The following is an 18,027-nucleotide window of genomic DNA, read 5'->3' on the forward strand; positions in this document are numbered from 1 at the left end:
CCTCGCAGTTCTGAGAGCTCTACTGCAAAATATTGAAGCTTGCCTTTAGCACTCACAAAAACTTGCTGAAATATATATTGCTGGTCTGGACCATGAACACTTCTGTTAGTAGACTCTGGATGTTCACCTGCCAGCAAAGTGAAGAGGAAAATGCAGTCATTACTTTAGGTACAGTAAATGCAATCCCAGGGAGGAAATGGACAATTATAGGACTTTCTTGACTGAAGAGTGCCAGCACTCTTTATCAAGCTATTCACCATGCAAATGAACAGTGGAGTCCCACCCTACAATATCTGGTAACCACATAAAACTGTTAAAGGGATTAACAGTGCTAGAGGCTGAAATGTAATCAGACAGGTGAAATAGTCAGATGAGAAGATATTTGTTCATGAGCTAGCCTTGATAATTAACTTTTAATACTGTTGTGGTAACTGAGTTTAGAATATTTGTGAAATGATAGTAACCTCTTTAAATATGCCCTGCTTTACAAGGTGTAAAAAATTAGAGACATGCAAAATGGGATGTTATTTTGTTTTACTTTAGTTTGGAATATTTTCTGATACCTTAATCGATGTGATTGTATATAATTTGGTTGTCTTTCCCTCTACTAAAGATTCTATAGAAAGATATTTGTAGTTTTCAATTATGGGCAATGAAGTGCAGCTGCCAAATTCTTGTTTGTTACGTTTGTCATCATATAATGTGATTTATCATATCATATAAAGTGTATAGAATAGAAATGTTCAAAGTGAGGCTAATATTGGGGTTATTCTGCTTTGACCCTGGAAATAAGTGAGAAGAAAGATCTGTGGAAAATGAAAACAGAGATTTTGCTATATTCTGATTTGATGATGAAACTGAACTAATGTGTGTTACGGACCATTCATAAAAACATTCCTTAGTTTACTGAATGGATTTGTGATTGCTTTTGTCAGGTGTGTGTGTGTGTGTGTGTGTGTGTGTGTGTGTGTGTGTGTGTGTGTGTGTTTATGGATTTGCTTGTATTTATGTGTGGGTTTTAAATAAATAATTCTAGAAGTGTACCTTCACTTAGCCCGAAGGGGCTTGTAATTATTACATTGTGCATATTGATTTCTAAATCCAAGTACATTATAAGCTAAGATTCATATATGAAAGTATTATCTATGGAATATTCATTTAATACATAGTAATGTTTTCTGCATATTCTGTAATGTTTATAAGAAATAGAAACCATTTTGGGTGTAGAATTATAATTTTGAAGATTCTATTTGCACACATTTCTTACTTTTCCTTTCTGCACATTGCCTAGTCTCCCTCAACACACTGATGCTTACACCGTAGCTAATGCCTTGTATTATTATCCTTTAACGAAAAGTCATATGAACATATTATGATTATATTTGTATTGACATCTCTATTTTAATCTGCTTTTAGAAGTTAAAGTGACAAATATTTTAGTATATTTTTTAACTAGTCAAATATGTTAGAATTAACCTTAAAAACATTAGATATCAAATCAGTGTGATTTGTCACTGTTCTGGGATCAAGGGATCCTATTAACATGTCTTACAGAAGAAATGTATAAACAAGAATATAATCTATTATTCTGAATATTTGATGTGTGTACATTCAAATATATTTCTATTTTTTTTAATTTTTATTTTAGAAAGAGAAAGAGAGAGCAGGGAGGAGGCAGAGAGAGACAGAGAGAGAGAGAGAGAGAGAGAGAGAGAGAGAGAGAATCTCAAGCAGGCTCAGTGCTCAGCACAGATTACAATGTGTGGCTCAATCCCATGACCCAGAGATCATGACCTGAGCTGCAGTCAAGAGTCTGGACACTTAACCGACTGAGCCACCCAGATGCCTTTCAAATATGTTTTAATGGAAACTTTTAATACTGTAGAATTAAGAACTGTACTTAGAGAGAGACTAACTTCCTCAAAGATCTTAGGATACAAGTTTTTTAAGAAATCTGCTTTGTGGGAAGTTAAAGGATTATGGAAGTAAGAGATTATAAAAGGGAAACCTTTAAGTATGAAAATTAATTTTTCTTTATCATTTCAATAACACTCCTCTTGCACATGTATGAAAAATCAATTTAGTACCTTTATACAAAAGATACCACAAATATTAGGTAGATGGCTACAGTTGGATAAGAAATTATGGGGAAAATAAGGATAAAAAGAACATCAAATATGTTTTCAAATTTTAGAATTATAGAATAAATTCTTTTCATACACATACACAAATATGAACAGGGAAAGATTGCAAGAACCTTTCTTCTGTAGGACATGTGAAGCTCACAGTGCAAAATAGAGAAGAATATTGACAGAAACAATGCTTGCAGTAACAAATAGAATTGGAAACATCTTTGGCATAGGCAGAAATAAACTTTCAGTATTCCTATCTGATGTCAAAATAACCTGTGTGGCTGATGCTTTCTTAAAAGCATGAGAGGGAGGTGGAGAACTAAAAAAGGACCCTACTTTAATTAGGAGCACCATCAAGAAGAGGCAGATATTTAAAATGAAATTGGAAGTGCATGATGTTACTTATTTAAATATTGCAATATCATGAGGATGTTTAGGACAGATGACTTGTGCATTTGATGTTCATAGGAAAATCTAAGACTTTCAAAGCAGGAAAATACATGTAATCAATACAGGCTTTGTGTAAGGCTTTTTTTCCCATTTGTTTTCAGTCTTAAGGCAGAGAATCTCCATATTTTTATTTCTTCTGTGAATTGATCTTTGACTCGCACGGTATGAGCCTGTAAAGTTAATGCATTCTTTTTTTTTTAAAATTTCTTTCTTTCGGGGCGCCTGGGTGGTGCAGTCAGTTAAGCGTACGACTTCAGCCAGGTCACGATCTCGGGGTCCGTGAGTTCGAGCCCCGCGTCGGGCTCTGGGCTGATGGCTCAGAGCCTGGAGCCTGTTTCCGATTCTGTGTCTCCCTCTCTCTCTGCCCCTCCCCTGTTCATGCTCTGTCTCTCTCTGTCCCAAAAATAAATAAACGTTGAAAAAAAAATTTTTTTTTAATTTCTTTCTTTCTTTTAGTCTTGCAGAATGAAGTTTTGCTTTTTCATGCTTTAGCTAAATAAGCCACCTAACCAATTAAAAAAAATAAAGCTTCCAGAATTAATTTTTTTTTCCTTTGCTTTCTCTTTCAGGAAGTTGATGGCAATAAAGTTATGTCTTCATTTGCCCCACACAACTCATCTACCTCACCTCAGAAAGCAGAAGAAGGTGGGAGGCAGAGTGGTGAGTCCTTGTCGAGCACGGCCCTGGGAACTCCCGAACGGCGCAAAGGCAGCTTAGCTGACGTTGTTGACACCTTGAAGCAGAGGAAAATGGAAGAGCTCATCAAAAATGAGCCAGAAGGTAAAGGTTAGCAGAGAAAGCAAAGTTGCTGCCATCTCCTGATTTTAAGAGTTGGGTTTTAACTTCTAGTTCTGTTTTGTTTTTTTTTTTTTTTTTTTGTTTTTTTTTACTTATACTCAAAGTTAAATTGTACGAAATGGAAACCTAATGCTATGAAGATGGATAGATATTTTTTCCAGAAATATTTCAGTTTGTCCCAGTGTTTTAAATCATTAATTTCTGTTATGATGTCTTCCTTACTTTCACACATGGGTAAATTGTGGTTTAGTAAAACTTAAAGATTCAAGAATAGAATGTGAGAGCGGAGCCCGGAATAGGCACCGCCTACAACCCCAAATATCTGCAGGCTGGTTTGTTCATCTCCAGTTTTTGTCCCCAAGGCCATTTCACAACTTTATTAAATTTTATAATCTTTATTCATGAATGCATCTTATATTACCTTAGTTCAGTCTGTTCCAAAATTAATATGGTTTAGGCCTATTGTATATTTTAAAATCATTGATTATTCTCTGTTAGCTATGCTGAAGTTCCCATTTTGTTCAGCTTCCATGATGCCTTTCTTTTAAGATTTCATCTTCTAAATCTCTTTAATAGTTACTGGTAGTAGCCAATGGGTGACATGCACATGAAGTAAAATTCAAGCAAACAAACAAATAAAACAACCGATGCCAATTACACAGTTTATGTATAACTGATAGTCACCCTTTATGTTCTAGATGTTCACTAACTCCTATTTAAACCTGTATTCTTCCTAAGCACGGATGCCACATTGCACACAAGAGCATGCCTTCTACTTAAGAGTCAGATGGAAATTTAAAACAAACAAAAAATAGTGACATAAAAAGACATATTTTACACCAAAAATATACTGCATTTATACTCTGTAACACTGAGTTGGGCTCATTTCTAGTCTGTTGTTAGGACACTGGCAAATTATGAGTATATATGGCACAAAATGTATGTTAACCAGTATATTTGGGAGTCATATGGTAATTAAATATTTCTGGGTTCCTACCAGATGCATAGCTGGGACATGGATTTTAGTTATAATTTATGTAATTCACATGATCTTACAGTTGGAAAGAGTTTTAGAGATAATCTAGTCAGCCAAAGACTTTTGGCTTTCATCCATGTGGAGATAAAAATGGGGTTTTGAGGAGGACCTAGACAATTTTTTTAATGTGATGGAATTTTTCTTGATATTAAAAATACTATCTTCTTATTTAAGAAGTGTTTAAAAACACATAAAAATTAAAAGGAAAATAAAAATTGCTTACATTAGTAGCTTTCTGATATAACAACTCTTATCCTTATGATGCATTTCTCTTTAATCTTTATTTTCACATATTCTGTTCGTTTTGCATGATCAATTTTATGCTTTTAAAATTATTTTGTATCTTTTAGGTTGTGATACATTATCATTAACTAGAGTCCACAGTTTATTCATATTTTATTAGTTTTCACCAGTATGCTTTATTTGTTCTAAGATGTCATCAAGGATAACATGTTACATTCAGTTGTCATGTCTCCCTGGGTTCCCTTTGGCAGTGACAGTTTCTCAGACTGTTTTTGTTTTTGATAACCTTGAAACTTTTGAGGAATACTGTGCAGGTATAATGTAGAATATCCCTCTATTCAAAGTGTCTGGTGGTTTTCTCTTGATTGAACTAGGGTTATATGTTTGGGGAGGAAGATCATAAGGTAAAGTACAATTTTTGTCACATAATATCAAAGGTACTTGCTCTCTATTTGATTTATGAATTTGATGTTGACCTTGATCACCTGGCTGATAAACAGTGTTTGTCGGGTGTTTCCACTATAAAGCTACCCTTCCTGCCCCCTTTCCATACCCTAGTCTTTGGAAGGGAGATGCTGTGTGCAACCCACATTTAAAGAGTAGGGAGTTGTGTTCCCCCTCTTTAGAGTACAGTATCTACATAATTAATTTGGAATTCTTCTGCATGAGAGATTTATGTTTTCTCCATCATTTATTCATTCAATCATTTATTTATCTAAGTATGGACAGCATGGATATTTTATACTTGGACTTATAATCCAGTTCTACTTTATTTTGTTGCTCAACTTGTTTCAGCTTTGACCATTGGAAAATCTTTCTATTGACCGCTGTGTCACGTTGACATATCAAGGTGATTGTGGGTAGTGGTTTTTTTTTTTTTTTTTTTTTTTTTTTTTTTTTTTTTTTTTCCTTGAGCACGTCTTGACTTTCTGGAACTGTAAGGTGCTGCAGACTCATTTGGGTATTACATGCCCTGGTTCTGGAATCAGCCATTTCTCAAAGAAGCCCTGGTTTCTTTTATTGGAGAATGGTATTAGAAAGCCAGATCTGGACACAAAGTGTGTTCCTTGCTACCAAGGTGTCCTTGCCTTTAGGGCCTTTTATCTGACAGAACAAAGAAATATATGTGTGCGTGCTAACCTTTATACATACATATCTATAAATATTTCTATGTCTGCCTATATATTAAGCTAAACATGAGTTCTTACTAATGTGTGCAACTGTAATCCATTTCCACATGGATCATTCCAGCCTTATTCCTTGTGGATGCTTCCATTCCCATCCCAACTGTGAGTAACCCAGAACCTACCATCCACCATCCATTTGCTTATTGTTCAACTCCCGTGTATATGTATAACAGTATCAGAATTTTTAACTGATACTGCCATGGGAAACATCCTTATAAATAGAGTATAGTACTTATGTGCAATTCCTTTGCCTTTAGTTTTACAGATTCCATTCATTTCAAAAATTACTTAGGTAATCTTTCCTCTACCTCATTCAGTGAGGTTTTTCCAAGCATTTTTAATACCATTAAATTCTTTCTGTGGTTTTTCCTGCTATCTCTCAAATTTTTAAATTACCTTGTAGAATCTTCTTACATCAAGGTTCAATCTTTGTATTGTACATTTCGACATGTTTTGACAAATGTATTTTGTCACTTGTCCACCATTATAGTATCATTCAGAACAGTTTGATAACCTTAAAAATCCCCTATGCTTTATTTATTCCTTCCTCCCTCTCTCCCCAGAATTCTAGGCAATCTCTGATCTTTCTACTATCTCTGTAGTTTTGCCTTTTCTAGACTGCCGTACAATTGGAATCATACAGTATGTATCTTTCAAACTGGCTTCCTTCACATATCAATGTGCATTTAAGTTTCTGTCATATCTGTTCATGGCTCATTTCTTTTTAGCCCTGAATAAAATTCCATTGTATGAATGTACCACAGTTTGTTTATCTATTCACCTATCAATGGACATCTTAGTTTCCAGTTTTTGGTTGTTAAGAGTAAAGCTTCTATAAGTATTTATGTGAAGGTTTTTGTGTGGATATAAGTTTTCAGCTCAACTAGGTAAACACCTAGGAATGTGATTGTTGAAATGTACGGTAAGATTATGCTTAGCTTTTATAAGAAACTGCCAAACCATCTTTCAAAGTGGTTGTGAGACTCTGCATTCCCAGCAGCAACGGATGTAAGTTCTTGTTGCTCCATACCCCACCAGCATTTGATATTGTCAGTTCTTTGGATTTTATCCATTCAGATTGGTTTGTGGTGGCATCTCATCATTTTCATTTGTAGTTTCATGATGACATATGATGTGGAGCATCTTTTCATATGTGTATTTGCCATCTGTATATCTTCTTTGTGTATGTTTACATTTTTGCTAGTTTATTAATTGAGGTGTTTTTTTTTTTAATTGTTCAGTTTAAAGAATTCTTTGTGTATTTTCGATACAAGTCCTATATCAGGTATCTGTTTTGCAAATATTTGATTCCCGGTTGTAGCTAGCTTCTTTTTTTCTTTTAACATTTTCTTTTGTAGAGCAAAATTTTTTAATTTTCATCAAGTTGAACTTACCTCTTGTCTTGCAAGGATCATACTTTTGATGCTATAGCTAAATGTATGTTGCCTAACCTAATGTCATTTAAATTTTCTCCTCTGTTATTTTCTTTTTTTTTTTTTTTAATTTTTTTTTTTTCTCAACGTTTATTTATTTTTGGGACAGAGAGAGACAGAGCATGAACGGGGGAGGGGCAGAGAGAGAGGGAGACACAGAATCGGAAACAGGCTCCAGGCTCTGAGCCATCAGCCCAGAGCCCGACGCGGGGCTCGAACTCACGGACCGCGAGATCGTGACCTGGCTGAAGTCGGACGCTTAACCGACTGCGCCACCCAGGCGCCCCTCCTCTGTTATTTTCTACAAGTTATGTAGTTTTGCATTTTACAATTTAGTTCCATGATCTGCTTTGAGTTACTTTTTGTAAAAGGTTTAAGTTCTCTGTCTAGTTTGTGTTTTTGCATGTAGATGTCCAATTGTTCTAGCTCCATTTATTGAAGAGAATATCATATCTCCACAGAATTTCCTTAGTTCCGTCACCAAAGTTAAGTTGAATGTATTTGTGTGGATTTACTTCTGCCCTCTATAGTCTGTTCCATTGATCAATTTGTCTATTCTTTTGCCAATACCTTGCTGTCTTAATAACTATGACTTCAAAGTTGAGAAGTGTCAGTCCTCCAACTTTGTTCTTTTACTTCAGTACTGTGTTAGTTATTCTGGGTCTTTTGCCTTTCCCTGTAGACTTTAGAATTGGTCTTGCCATCTACAGAATTACTTCCTGGGAAGTTGGAAGAATTGGTATTTTAACAGTGTTCAATCTTTCTATCCATGAATACAAAAATATTTCTCGATTAAGATTTTCTTTGATTTATTTTCAGTTTCATAGTTTTCTGCATATAGATCTTTTACATATTTTGTTATGCTTATACACAGTATTTTCATGATGTATTTTTATTTATTTGTTTAACATTTATTTTTAAGGGAGAGAGAGACAGAGACAGAGACAGAGTGTGAGCAGGGGAGGGGCAAAGAGAGAGGGAGACATGGAATCTGAAGCAGGCTCCAGGCTCTGAGCTGTCAGCACAGAGCCAGACATGGGGCTCAAACTCACAAATAGTGAGATCATGGCCTGAGTTGAAGTTGGATGCTTGACGAGTTGAGCCATCCAGGTGCCTCTATATTGTATGTTTAATTTCAAATTCTAACTGTTCATTGCTGGTATAAAGGGAAGCAATTGGATATTGAATATTAACCTTGTATCCTGTGACCTTGCTTTATTTAGTTATTATCTCCGGGAGTTTTGTTTATTCTTTAAAGTTTCCATATAGACAATAATGTTATCTGTGAATGAAGACAGTTGTATTTCTTCCTTCCCAGCATGTATACTTTCTATATCATTTTCTTGTCTTACTGCATTAGCTGGCTTCCAGTACAGTGTTGAATAAGAGTGGTAAAATGGGACATCCTTGCCTTGTTCTTGGTTGTAAGGAGAAGGCTTCTAGGTATCATTAAATATATTAGCTGTGGTTTTATGTAGATATTCTTTATCAAGTTGAGGGAATTCCCTTCTTCTTCTAGTTTGCTGAGAGTTGTTACCATGAATGGTTATTAAAACTTGTCAATTTTTTTTCATCTATTTAGATGATTTATTTTTTAAGGTTTTATTTAAGTTCCAGTTAATTGAAAAAAAAATTCCAGTTAGTTGACATACAGTGTAATATTACTTTCAGTTTTACAATATAGTGATTCAACACTTCTATACAACATTGGGTGCATATCACAAGTGTGCTCCTTTTTTTATGTTTATTAATTTTTGAGAGAGAGAGATTCGGGGAGGGGCAAGGAGAGAGGGAGACACAGAATATGAAGCAGGCTCCAGGCTCTGAGCTGTCAGCCCAGAGCCTGACACCAGGCAGGAACTCACGAGCCTGTGAGATCATGACCTGAACCAAAGACTGTTGCTTAATCCACTGAGCCACCCCCGTATCCCTTATCACAAGTGTACTCCTTAATCCCCATCACCTATTTCACCCACCCACCCCCACACTGGTCTCCCCTCTGGTAACCATCAGTTTGTTCTCTATAGTTAAGAGTCTGTTTCTTGGTTTGCTTTTCTCTCTTTTTTCCCCTTTACTCATTTGTTTTGTTTCTTAAATTCCACATACGAATGAGATCATATGGCATTTGTCTCTCTCTGATGGACTTATTTTGCTCAGCATCATACACTCTATCTTCTTTAGCATGTTCATGTGATGTGATTTTTGAATGTTGAACCAACCTTGCAAACTGGGAGTAAATTCCACTTAGTTGTGGTTTATAATATCTATATTAATGGATTCAATTTGTCGATACTTCATTGAGGATTTTTTCATCTATGTTCATGAGTCATATTGGTCTAGAGTTGCTGTTACTGTTTTTTTTTTTTTTAATGTAATGTTTTTGTCTGATTTTTCTAGCAAGATAATGCTGGATTCATAGAATGAGTTGGGAAGTGTTTCCCTCCCATGTCAATTTTTAATTTTTCTTTAAGATACGTTTGTGGCCCAGGTGTAAGGTCTAGGAAGAACTATCAGGGCAGTGTATATATTGGATTACAAAGTATTTTTGTGGGAGGAGAGTGTACTTGAGATGATGTTCTCCCTGGAAATTTGGTATATGACCTTGGTATTTCTCCAGGGTGTCATGTTGGCTTCTAAGTAGTTGCATAGACCCTTATTTTGGAGGTAAATGACAGGCCAGATCCAAGTGAATAATTCCCCAAAGGAAAGAAGACCCTAGACAGTGCCTCCCAATTTGCTTAGCAGGAAACATTTTGAGGTATTGGGACTTAAGAGAAAAGTATATTATCTGGTAACAGCTACACAAGCAAAAGAGCAGAGATAGAGCATCCACAGCAGCAGGAGCTGACGTGAGGAAACATCACTATTACATGTGGACATTATACTGTTTTCATTATTGTATTTTCCACAATTGTTTTGGAGTTTTCCTCATACAGATATATTAAAAGCTCAGCTCAAGATAATACTATGAAGGCATTGAGAAATGCAGAGATTGTCTTTATGGACGCAGTAATATAAATTGACCATGGCAGACATGTAAAATCCTGAATTCAAGAAAGATACTTTATGTATGAACAAGACCACTACGGTGCACTTCTGTTTACATATAGAAGATTCCTAGTTTGTGTTTCTGGTACACAGAAATGTAAATGCCCTCACTTTTATTGATAAGGAAATTTGCCCTGACAGGAATGGTTGTTTAATAACTGCAGCGATTGAGAGATATGTCAAGCAGCAATTTATGTATTCAATAGAGTGATGTTCTTAATCACCTAGAAAAATATTATAGAAAGGCAGAAAATCATATCATAGGAAAGGAATAGAATGTCAACAAATGTTTATTTAACTGAAAAGGGAAAAAAATGGGGAAATATATCCAGCGAGATGTGTAAAAGTCCCAACAGTAAATAGAAAGTTACATCGGCTTTAAATACTCTATTAATCATAAGTTATAGTGGGGCGCCTGGGTGGCACAGTCGGTTAAGCGTCCGACTTCAGCCAGGTCACGATCTCGCGGTCCGTGAGTTCGAGCCCCGCGTCGGGCTCTGGGCTGATGGCTCAGAGCCTGGAGCCTGTTTCCGATTCTGTGTCTCCCTCTCTCTCTGCCCCTCCTCCGTTCATGCTCTGTCTCTCTCTGTCCCAAAGATAAATAAACGTTGAAAAAAAAAATTTAAAAAAAAAAAAAAAAAAATCATAAGTTATAGTTGGACACAAGAGTGGATACCAAGGTGTGATATTATCTAAGCATTAGGAAGACATTGTGTGTGTGTGTGTGTGTGTGTGTGTGTGTATAGTACAAATGATCATAGTTCTGTGATGTGCCGTAGCATCAAAAGAATAAAATGGGAATAAATGTGACAAAAGAACTGCAAAACTTATACTCAAAAACTACAAAACATTGTAATAGCTTTGTGATGAGAGCAGCAATATGGGGGTGAGGGGACCGGAGATAGGGTGAATGGAACTAAATGTTAAGCTCACAAATATATGCCACAGAAAAATCCTTTCTTCCCCCAAGCTATTTTTTCCATTGTTTTTCAAAGGCCATTAAAATGAACAGCAGGTTGTGATGAAAATTTCATTAAGCCCCAGCTAAATCATTATGAGGGTGCCATATTCATGCCTTTGCTTCCTCTCATTGAGGGGGGAAAGCAGATTTCAGTAGAAAGTCTTTATTATTTCCGACCTTATCCCTGCCAACAGCAAACTAACAAAAATTCAGAAGTTAGAAGAGAATGGTGTGTCATACAAAAGGAGGCCACTGAGGTGACATGGTTAGAAAGAAAATTAGATTTGCTTATGAGTTGAAGGAAAAATGGCTCTTTTATTCCAGCTACGTTAGTTTTTCAAGCAATTAAGATATTTTAAAAGTTATAAACAGGAGAAAATGTATTAATGTATTTTTGTTTGTATCTTTTTCCTCCATCAGAATTTTTGCCTGTCATTATTCACAAAACTCTGGCATGAGAGACTTCCTTGTCCAGTGTCTCTTAACTAACATGGAGTACCAAACTTCATAGAAAATTCACAGCTCAAAACATCTGGCCTATGTAATATAGTTGCATTATACTTGGTAGTCACTAAGCTCTATCAGTCTTTAACTATTAGAGGCTAAGGGTAACAATGAATGAGGTTGAATATTATAATACGGGACATAATATCTGCATCAAAACTGATTAAATAATGACGTATTGGTGGGGGAAAATGTAACATGTGTTAAGTCCATATAATGTGTTAACTGTAGTGTTTCAGAATTTGTATGAAGCCCTTTATTTGATCTTTATATGTTTTTTTATATATGGTTATATGGTTATAAGGTTTTATATATAAACCTTATAACCAAGGCTGCTATGTATAGTTGTCCCAATTTCAGGAAGTGCCACTCTTATGAAGTAAATATTCATATATCTCCATTTTCAGATGAGAAAACATGACTAAATATGTCACTGTGTGACTAAGTGTCAGGGGCATTATTCAAACTGAAGTCAACCTAAACTATAATCCATGCTGTTAACCACTAGTTACGGTGTTTCGTCTGATTAGGAATTTTGCCAGTAATAGTTTAATGTTACTCTTTAGCCCGTGTGTGCCTAAATTCCTTTGAAATATTAGATAATAAAATATTACTTAATAATTTTCTGCTAAAGTAAGTTTCTAATGCCTCAGTGGTGATCAAATCTCCAGAAAGTTTTAATTGAAAATCAGCTCAGTTTAAACTGTTTTGAGTTTAAAGTACTAAAGCAAAAATGCCTTGGAGAGTATCTTAATAAAAATTTGTTTTAGTTTTCATTATGTCTGGGAGCAAAATAGTTGTGGAATAATAGAAATTCAGAATTTGAATAAAATGTAGACACATTTTAGGACTCTATCCTCATTTGTGAGAGATAGAGACAAAGATAGAGAGACAGAGACTGACTGAGGCAGAGATATGCCTGAGATCACACAGCAAGTCAGTGTTAAAGCCAAATGAGAATCCAGTACACATTTTACAGGTTCAGGTTCCTGTCTTGTTTGGTTACAACATACATTCTGACATTCTTTATTCTCTTTTTCTTGGTCTTTTAGAAATAATGTCACTAGCATTGTATTGAAGAGTATTTCACTGTTTATAAAATTTGATTGAGTCTAAGGCAACCAGATATCTTAATTTACCTAATAAAGCCAAGATAGTATAGGTTTCCCCAAATGTCCTGAGCTCTCAAGTTCTCAAGCTGATTTTCATTCAAACTTTGGGTCGTTAACAGCGCAGATGAGAATAACTTTTACCTTGAGGAGAACTTTAAATACCATACTTGAAATAGAATTCTTTTACATACAAAGATTATGGCAGGCTGTTTCTTTTCATTTTTCTATATTAACATCAATGCTATGTTAAACATCTCTTTGCCATGGCCATTTCAGCTTGTAGGCAAATTTGCATCTCTTCCTTCTAGAAACGCAAGAAGCAAAACTTACCTTTTCTTCATTCCCATCACCTCTGTGTGTTCCTCCTCATCTCTCCAAGTTCAGTTGCTAGAATGAGTTATTTGTACTCACTGCTTTAACTTTGTCATCATTTCTTTTAGTGTTTATTTATTTTTGAGAGAGACAAGAGCACAAGTGGGGGAGGAGCAGAAAGAGGGGGGCAGAGGATCCATCGTGGCTCCTTGCTGATAGCAGTGAGCCCGATGTGGGGCTCAGTCCCAAGAACAAGGAGATCATGACCCAAGCTGAAGTCAGACACTCAACTGACAGCCACGCAGGTGCCCCTAACTTTGTCATCTTTTTAAAGTACTATTATTTGCCTCCATTGTTACCCTAACTCCACTGTAATATAATTGTCCATATATTTCTCAGTTTCTTCCCCTATGTTAAACTCCTTAAATGTGAGGGTAGTGCATGTAGTAAATATTCAAAATATTTGTTGAAAGGATGTTTATACCTCCTCATCTCAATGGGGCCATTGGTGTCTTGGGGATGGGAGACGAAACACCTTAACAAAGATCTGATTCTTCTGCCAGATATTATGTGAGCTATCTCATTTAATCCTCAAAAACTCTCAGGTTAACATTATTTTGTATCTTAGAAATGAAAAACAGAGGCTTAGTAACTTGCTTATGTTCTTATTATACAGAGAAACTAGAATTGGAACAAAATTACTGTCCTCCACCAAACTACTTGGCATTGAACATAAGACCATATATAATCTGACTCAACCCCTTTTTTCCCTTAACCTTACTTTTCACTATTTTCTGAGGTACAAGTTCTTGTGCTATCTTATCAAACTGCTTTTGGTTCTTTCAGTACTGTAATTTTAATACTACTGTACTTTTTCATATGTGGTTTCTTCTGCCTGAAATGCCATTCCTTGTCTTATCTACCCAGTGAATTTTTGTTCACCTTTTAAGACTCCACGCCTTCTCTGAACACCTTTGTCAGGATTTGGCTTAGGCTACCCTATTGGCACTAGCTCACTTCTGTTAGTTCTTATTACCTCATTATCACTATTGTTTATTTACCTCCTGTCTTCTATAATAGTATGTGAATCAAGAGTCCTTAGTTTAATTACCCATGCCTGTTTCTTAATGGGCATGACACGTAAAAGGTGATTGTTTATCTTAACTGTGTGTGACAGTCAAACCACTAATTGACATTTTGTAGCCTTTGCTAACTAACACTACCCTGAAATTGGACTAGGTTTCATTTGTCTTTTTGGTCTGGTTTTAACATTCTCTTTTCTTTGTATCCTACTCAAACTCTGCCTTGACCTCCTTATTTGTCTCATCGTCCTGTCTTCTCCAAACTTCTTCTCCCCATATGTGTAACTCTATCATTATTTAATCTTTGAGATCAGTACTTTCAGGTTTTTTTTCTGTGACTTGGAAGTGAAAACTTTGTCTTAGGTCAGAAAACTAGGTATTATAAGATCCAGGATACAAAACTAAGATACACGTATAATGAAAACTTTACATGCACATTAATCTTTTAATGACTCCAACATTTCACATTTCTCGAAGGAAATATGTTGGCATTGTCTATGGGTTAGTGGTTGTAGACAGTAGTTCTCCCCCACTGCTGTAGGCAAAGTGAGAAGTGAATTGGGTTGATCTATGAATAATTTGTCAAAATTCAGAGTTATAACTGGGTCTTTAACAGTGTGTCAGCCTCATGGAGACCAACGTCCTTTTCTAAGTGTGTAGAGTAGGCATTGCAGAGGGAGTCCTTATTTCTTATAATAGGCTCAAGATGGGGGCCTCTTAATTTTGGATCTTCTGTTCTACCACCTTCCTCCGCCCCCACTCACACACAGTTCGTGTTAGAGGCCAATGGTGAAAAAAATATGACTGATTCCTTTCAACACCTTCTTTGTTCCCTCCAGTCTTCCAAGAACTCTAGCATGTTACCTCAAGGGTAGAATTTCCAAACTCAGGATTCATGAGGGATTTTTAAGTTTTAAATAAGAATTTATCTGCATAAAGCTGAGCATCTACCTTTTTATTCTTCTTAATAATAATAATAATAGTAATAGAGAGAGAGAGCATGTGCATAGAGTGTGACCAGGGGTAGAGGGAGAGAGAGAAAAATCTCAAGCAGGCTCCATGCCAGCTCGAGCCCGATGCAAGACTTGATCCCAAGACCCTGAGTTCATGACCTGAGCCAAAACCGAGAGTTGGATGCTCAACCGACTGAGCTACCCAGGTGCCCCTACCTTATTATTTTTATTATAGGAAACATTATATTTTCTTGCTTTTAAGTGGCTATAATAATTGTGTTAATATAATGAATATCTGCCTTCAGTTGGCAATGCTAACTGTGCTACTTTCATCAGAGGGTTGCTGAAGGAAACAAATGAGGTAATGCCCATGAAAGTACTTTATAATTATAACTAGAACTTGGAATTGCACCACTTATTGTCATTATCACCTCTTGGCTGGCTAGAAACATTGGTACTTTAGGCATCTGGAAACATTATCTAGTTCCCAGTGTTGCTTTCCCAGAATGCTTTTATGTACTGAAAAAATATGATTCAGACCTGCAAAATTCTGGAAATTTAGGATGTGTAGTTGACAGCAACAATAACAACAAACTGAATCGTTACAAAAGTCCTGGGAGAGGTAGTTGCTTTGGTTTTTATTTATATAAATTTCCCTAAATAAAATATGGTTAGGCAATTTTCTTTTTTTTTTTAAATTATTTTAATGTTTATTTATTTTAGAGAGAGAGAGAGAGTGCACATAGGTTGGGAAGAGAGAGAGGGAAACACAGAATCCCAAGTAGGCTCCAGGTTCCAAGCTGTCAACACAGACCCTGACGCAGAGCTCGAACCCACAAACTGTGAGATCATGACCTAAGCCAAAGTCAGTCGCTTAACCCACAGAGCCACCCAGGCGCCCCAAATTAGGCAATTTTCTACCTTGAGAATTACTGTTCCAAAAGAAAGAAAAAAATTCTAAATTGATACAAATAAAGTTGCAAACTGTGATCGACATGGATCTGGATGAGACATTTTAACATTGCATTTGAAGACTTGGTATATTCTTATTTCTACAATAAGGGTAGGATTCTACAATAAGGATTCTTTTCAGTGTGCTGAAGAGAAATATAAGTGAGGGCTCCCCTGGCCAAAATTTCATAATTTTCTAAAATTTTAGCTTTCTTTTATGTGGTTCACTTATTCTTCCTTTCCTCCCCCATTATGTTTTTTTTCCTTTTCATTCCTTGTGTGTGTGTGTGTGTGTGTGTGTGTGTGTGTGTGTGTGTGTGCAGTCCTCCTTTTCAGCTCCCACATATGCTTGGTTTTATTTAGCATCTTTATCTGTCAGTGTTCTTCCTTCTTAGAGTGTGACGCCCACACCTCCAAAATTGTTGTGCCGTGATGAGTGTACTCCTTGTGTGTAAGAACCTGCATTTATTTGTGAAATTTCATTTCTACTAGAACTAGACTTTGTCATTATTTACACAACTCAAACTTCTTTTTTCTGAACTTCAGAAAATCTTCACTCACAGTTTATATTACAAGACCCTAAAGGCACAGCCTACTACCAAAATCACCCAGTGTTACTTCACATGCAACCGTTCATTGCTTTTAGTACAGACTTCACAAAAGAGTTAGTTTTCTTCTTGTGAGAACCAGTCGAAAACAATGGGACAGGCTTGGAAAAGTATATGTTGTGACATACTTCAAGCCTTCACTCTGAGTCATCTGTAGACCATAGACCATCAATCAGTATGTGAAGGGGATACTGAGGTTTTCATTCTCATTTTCTCTGTGTCTATGTCTCTGTCTCTATCAGACACAATGAGAAAGATTGTTTTCATAGGTGGAAACACTTAAGTGGATATCACCCTGACACCGTGCAATGTAGTGCAAATCCTCAGTGGTAAATATCAACAAAACAAAACAAAACAAAACAAAACAAAACAACACCGTTCATTTAAGTCCATTTGTAGCATTTGCAGAGTTGGGTTGGACAGTTTTTAAGTTTGTAAGCTGTTTGTGAAACAGAAAGTATATATAAGTGGTTGGTCATGAACTATCCTCCCTTAATACTTTCAAATATGTATAGATACTGTTTTGTAATGTATCATTTTGGTACATCTTTTGAAAATAATTCACTTTAGTTGATTGCACCTTCTATGATACTTTACTTATGCATTTTTCCCCACCAGAAATAATTAGTTAATGCCCATTTAATTTTTATTATAAATATGTTGACATATAGAACCAATAGATCCTCTAAATGGGTATAATTTCCCCCTGATTTAGGACTTATTTTAGGGGTCCTAAAGTACATATTATAAATAGTATATTTTCATCTGTGGTGTGCTACAGCATTGAATGCAATTATTCTATGGAAAAGATAGGCCCCTGCTACACGATATTTGGCCTTGTGAACATCCCTACAGGCATTGCATGTTTGATGTTTGAGTTCACATTATAAATCACAATGCCTGTTCTTATAATTTAAATGTCTGCTGTTGAGCAGCCCCTTAGAAACTAAATGGAACTGTATTACATTAACAGACAAGCTGAAATAGAAATTCAGAATTGCCCCCTAATTTTACCAACTTTTTAATTACTATTTCTCATAAGGAAATTATGGAGATTGACTTTCCTAAATTCAAAATTCCAAAGCATTCCATTAATTGGGCAAAGAAGAGGGCACTTTGAAATTCACTCTGGTTTTAAAATCACATTTGATGAGGTGGGAAAAATAAAAAGTGAACGGATCAGGGGAAAAGCTTAAAGATACTTTAATTGGCAGAGG

At 35.8% G+C, this 18,027-nt stretch overlaps 1 protein-coding gene across 33 annotated transcripts in view; it reads left to right on the forward strand.

The window, feature by feature from the left end:
* The window catches only part of SOX5 (SRY-box transcription factor 5), a 1,024,889-nt gene that overhangs the window by 707,357 nt on the left and 299,505 nt on the right, over positions 1–18,027 (forward strand). For 28 of the 33 annotated variants that reach the window (XM_086713854.1, XM_086713857.1, XM_086713848.1 and 25 more), the window contains one exon: positions 3,152–3,368. In XM_086713854.1, the coding sequence (XP_086569980.1) occupies positions 3,152–3,368 (217 nt within the window). The remainder of the gene's footprint in view (positions 1–3,151; positions 3,369–18,027) is intronic. The other 5 variants (XM_086713876.1, XM_086713845.1, XM_086713875.1 and 2 more) reach the window with 1 other exon arrangement.

The sequence above is a fragment of the Puma concolor genome, chromosome B4 (genome assembly GCF_028749965.1).
Source record: "Puma concolor isolate L17-30 chromosome B4, mPumCon1.1.hap2, whole genome shotgun sequence".
Lineage (NCBI taxonomy): Eukaryota > Metazoa > Chordata > Mammalia > Carnivora > Felidae > Puma > Puma concolor.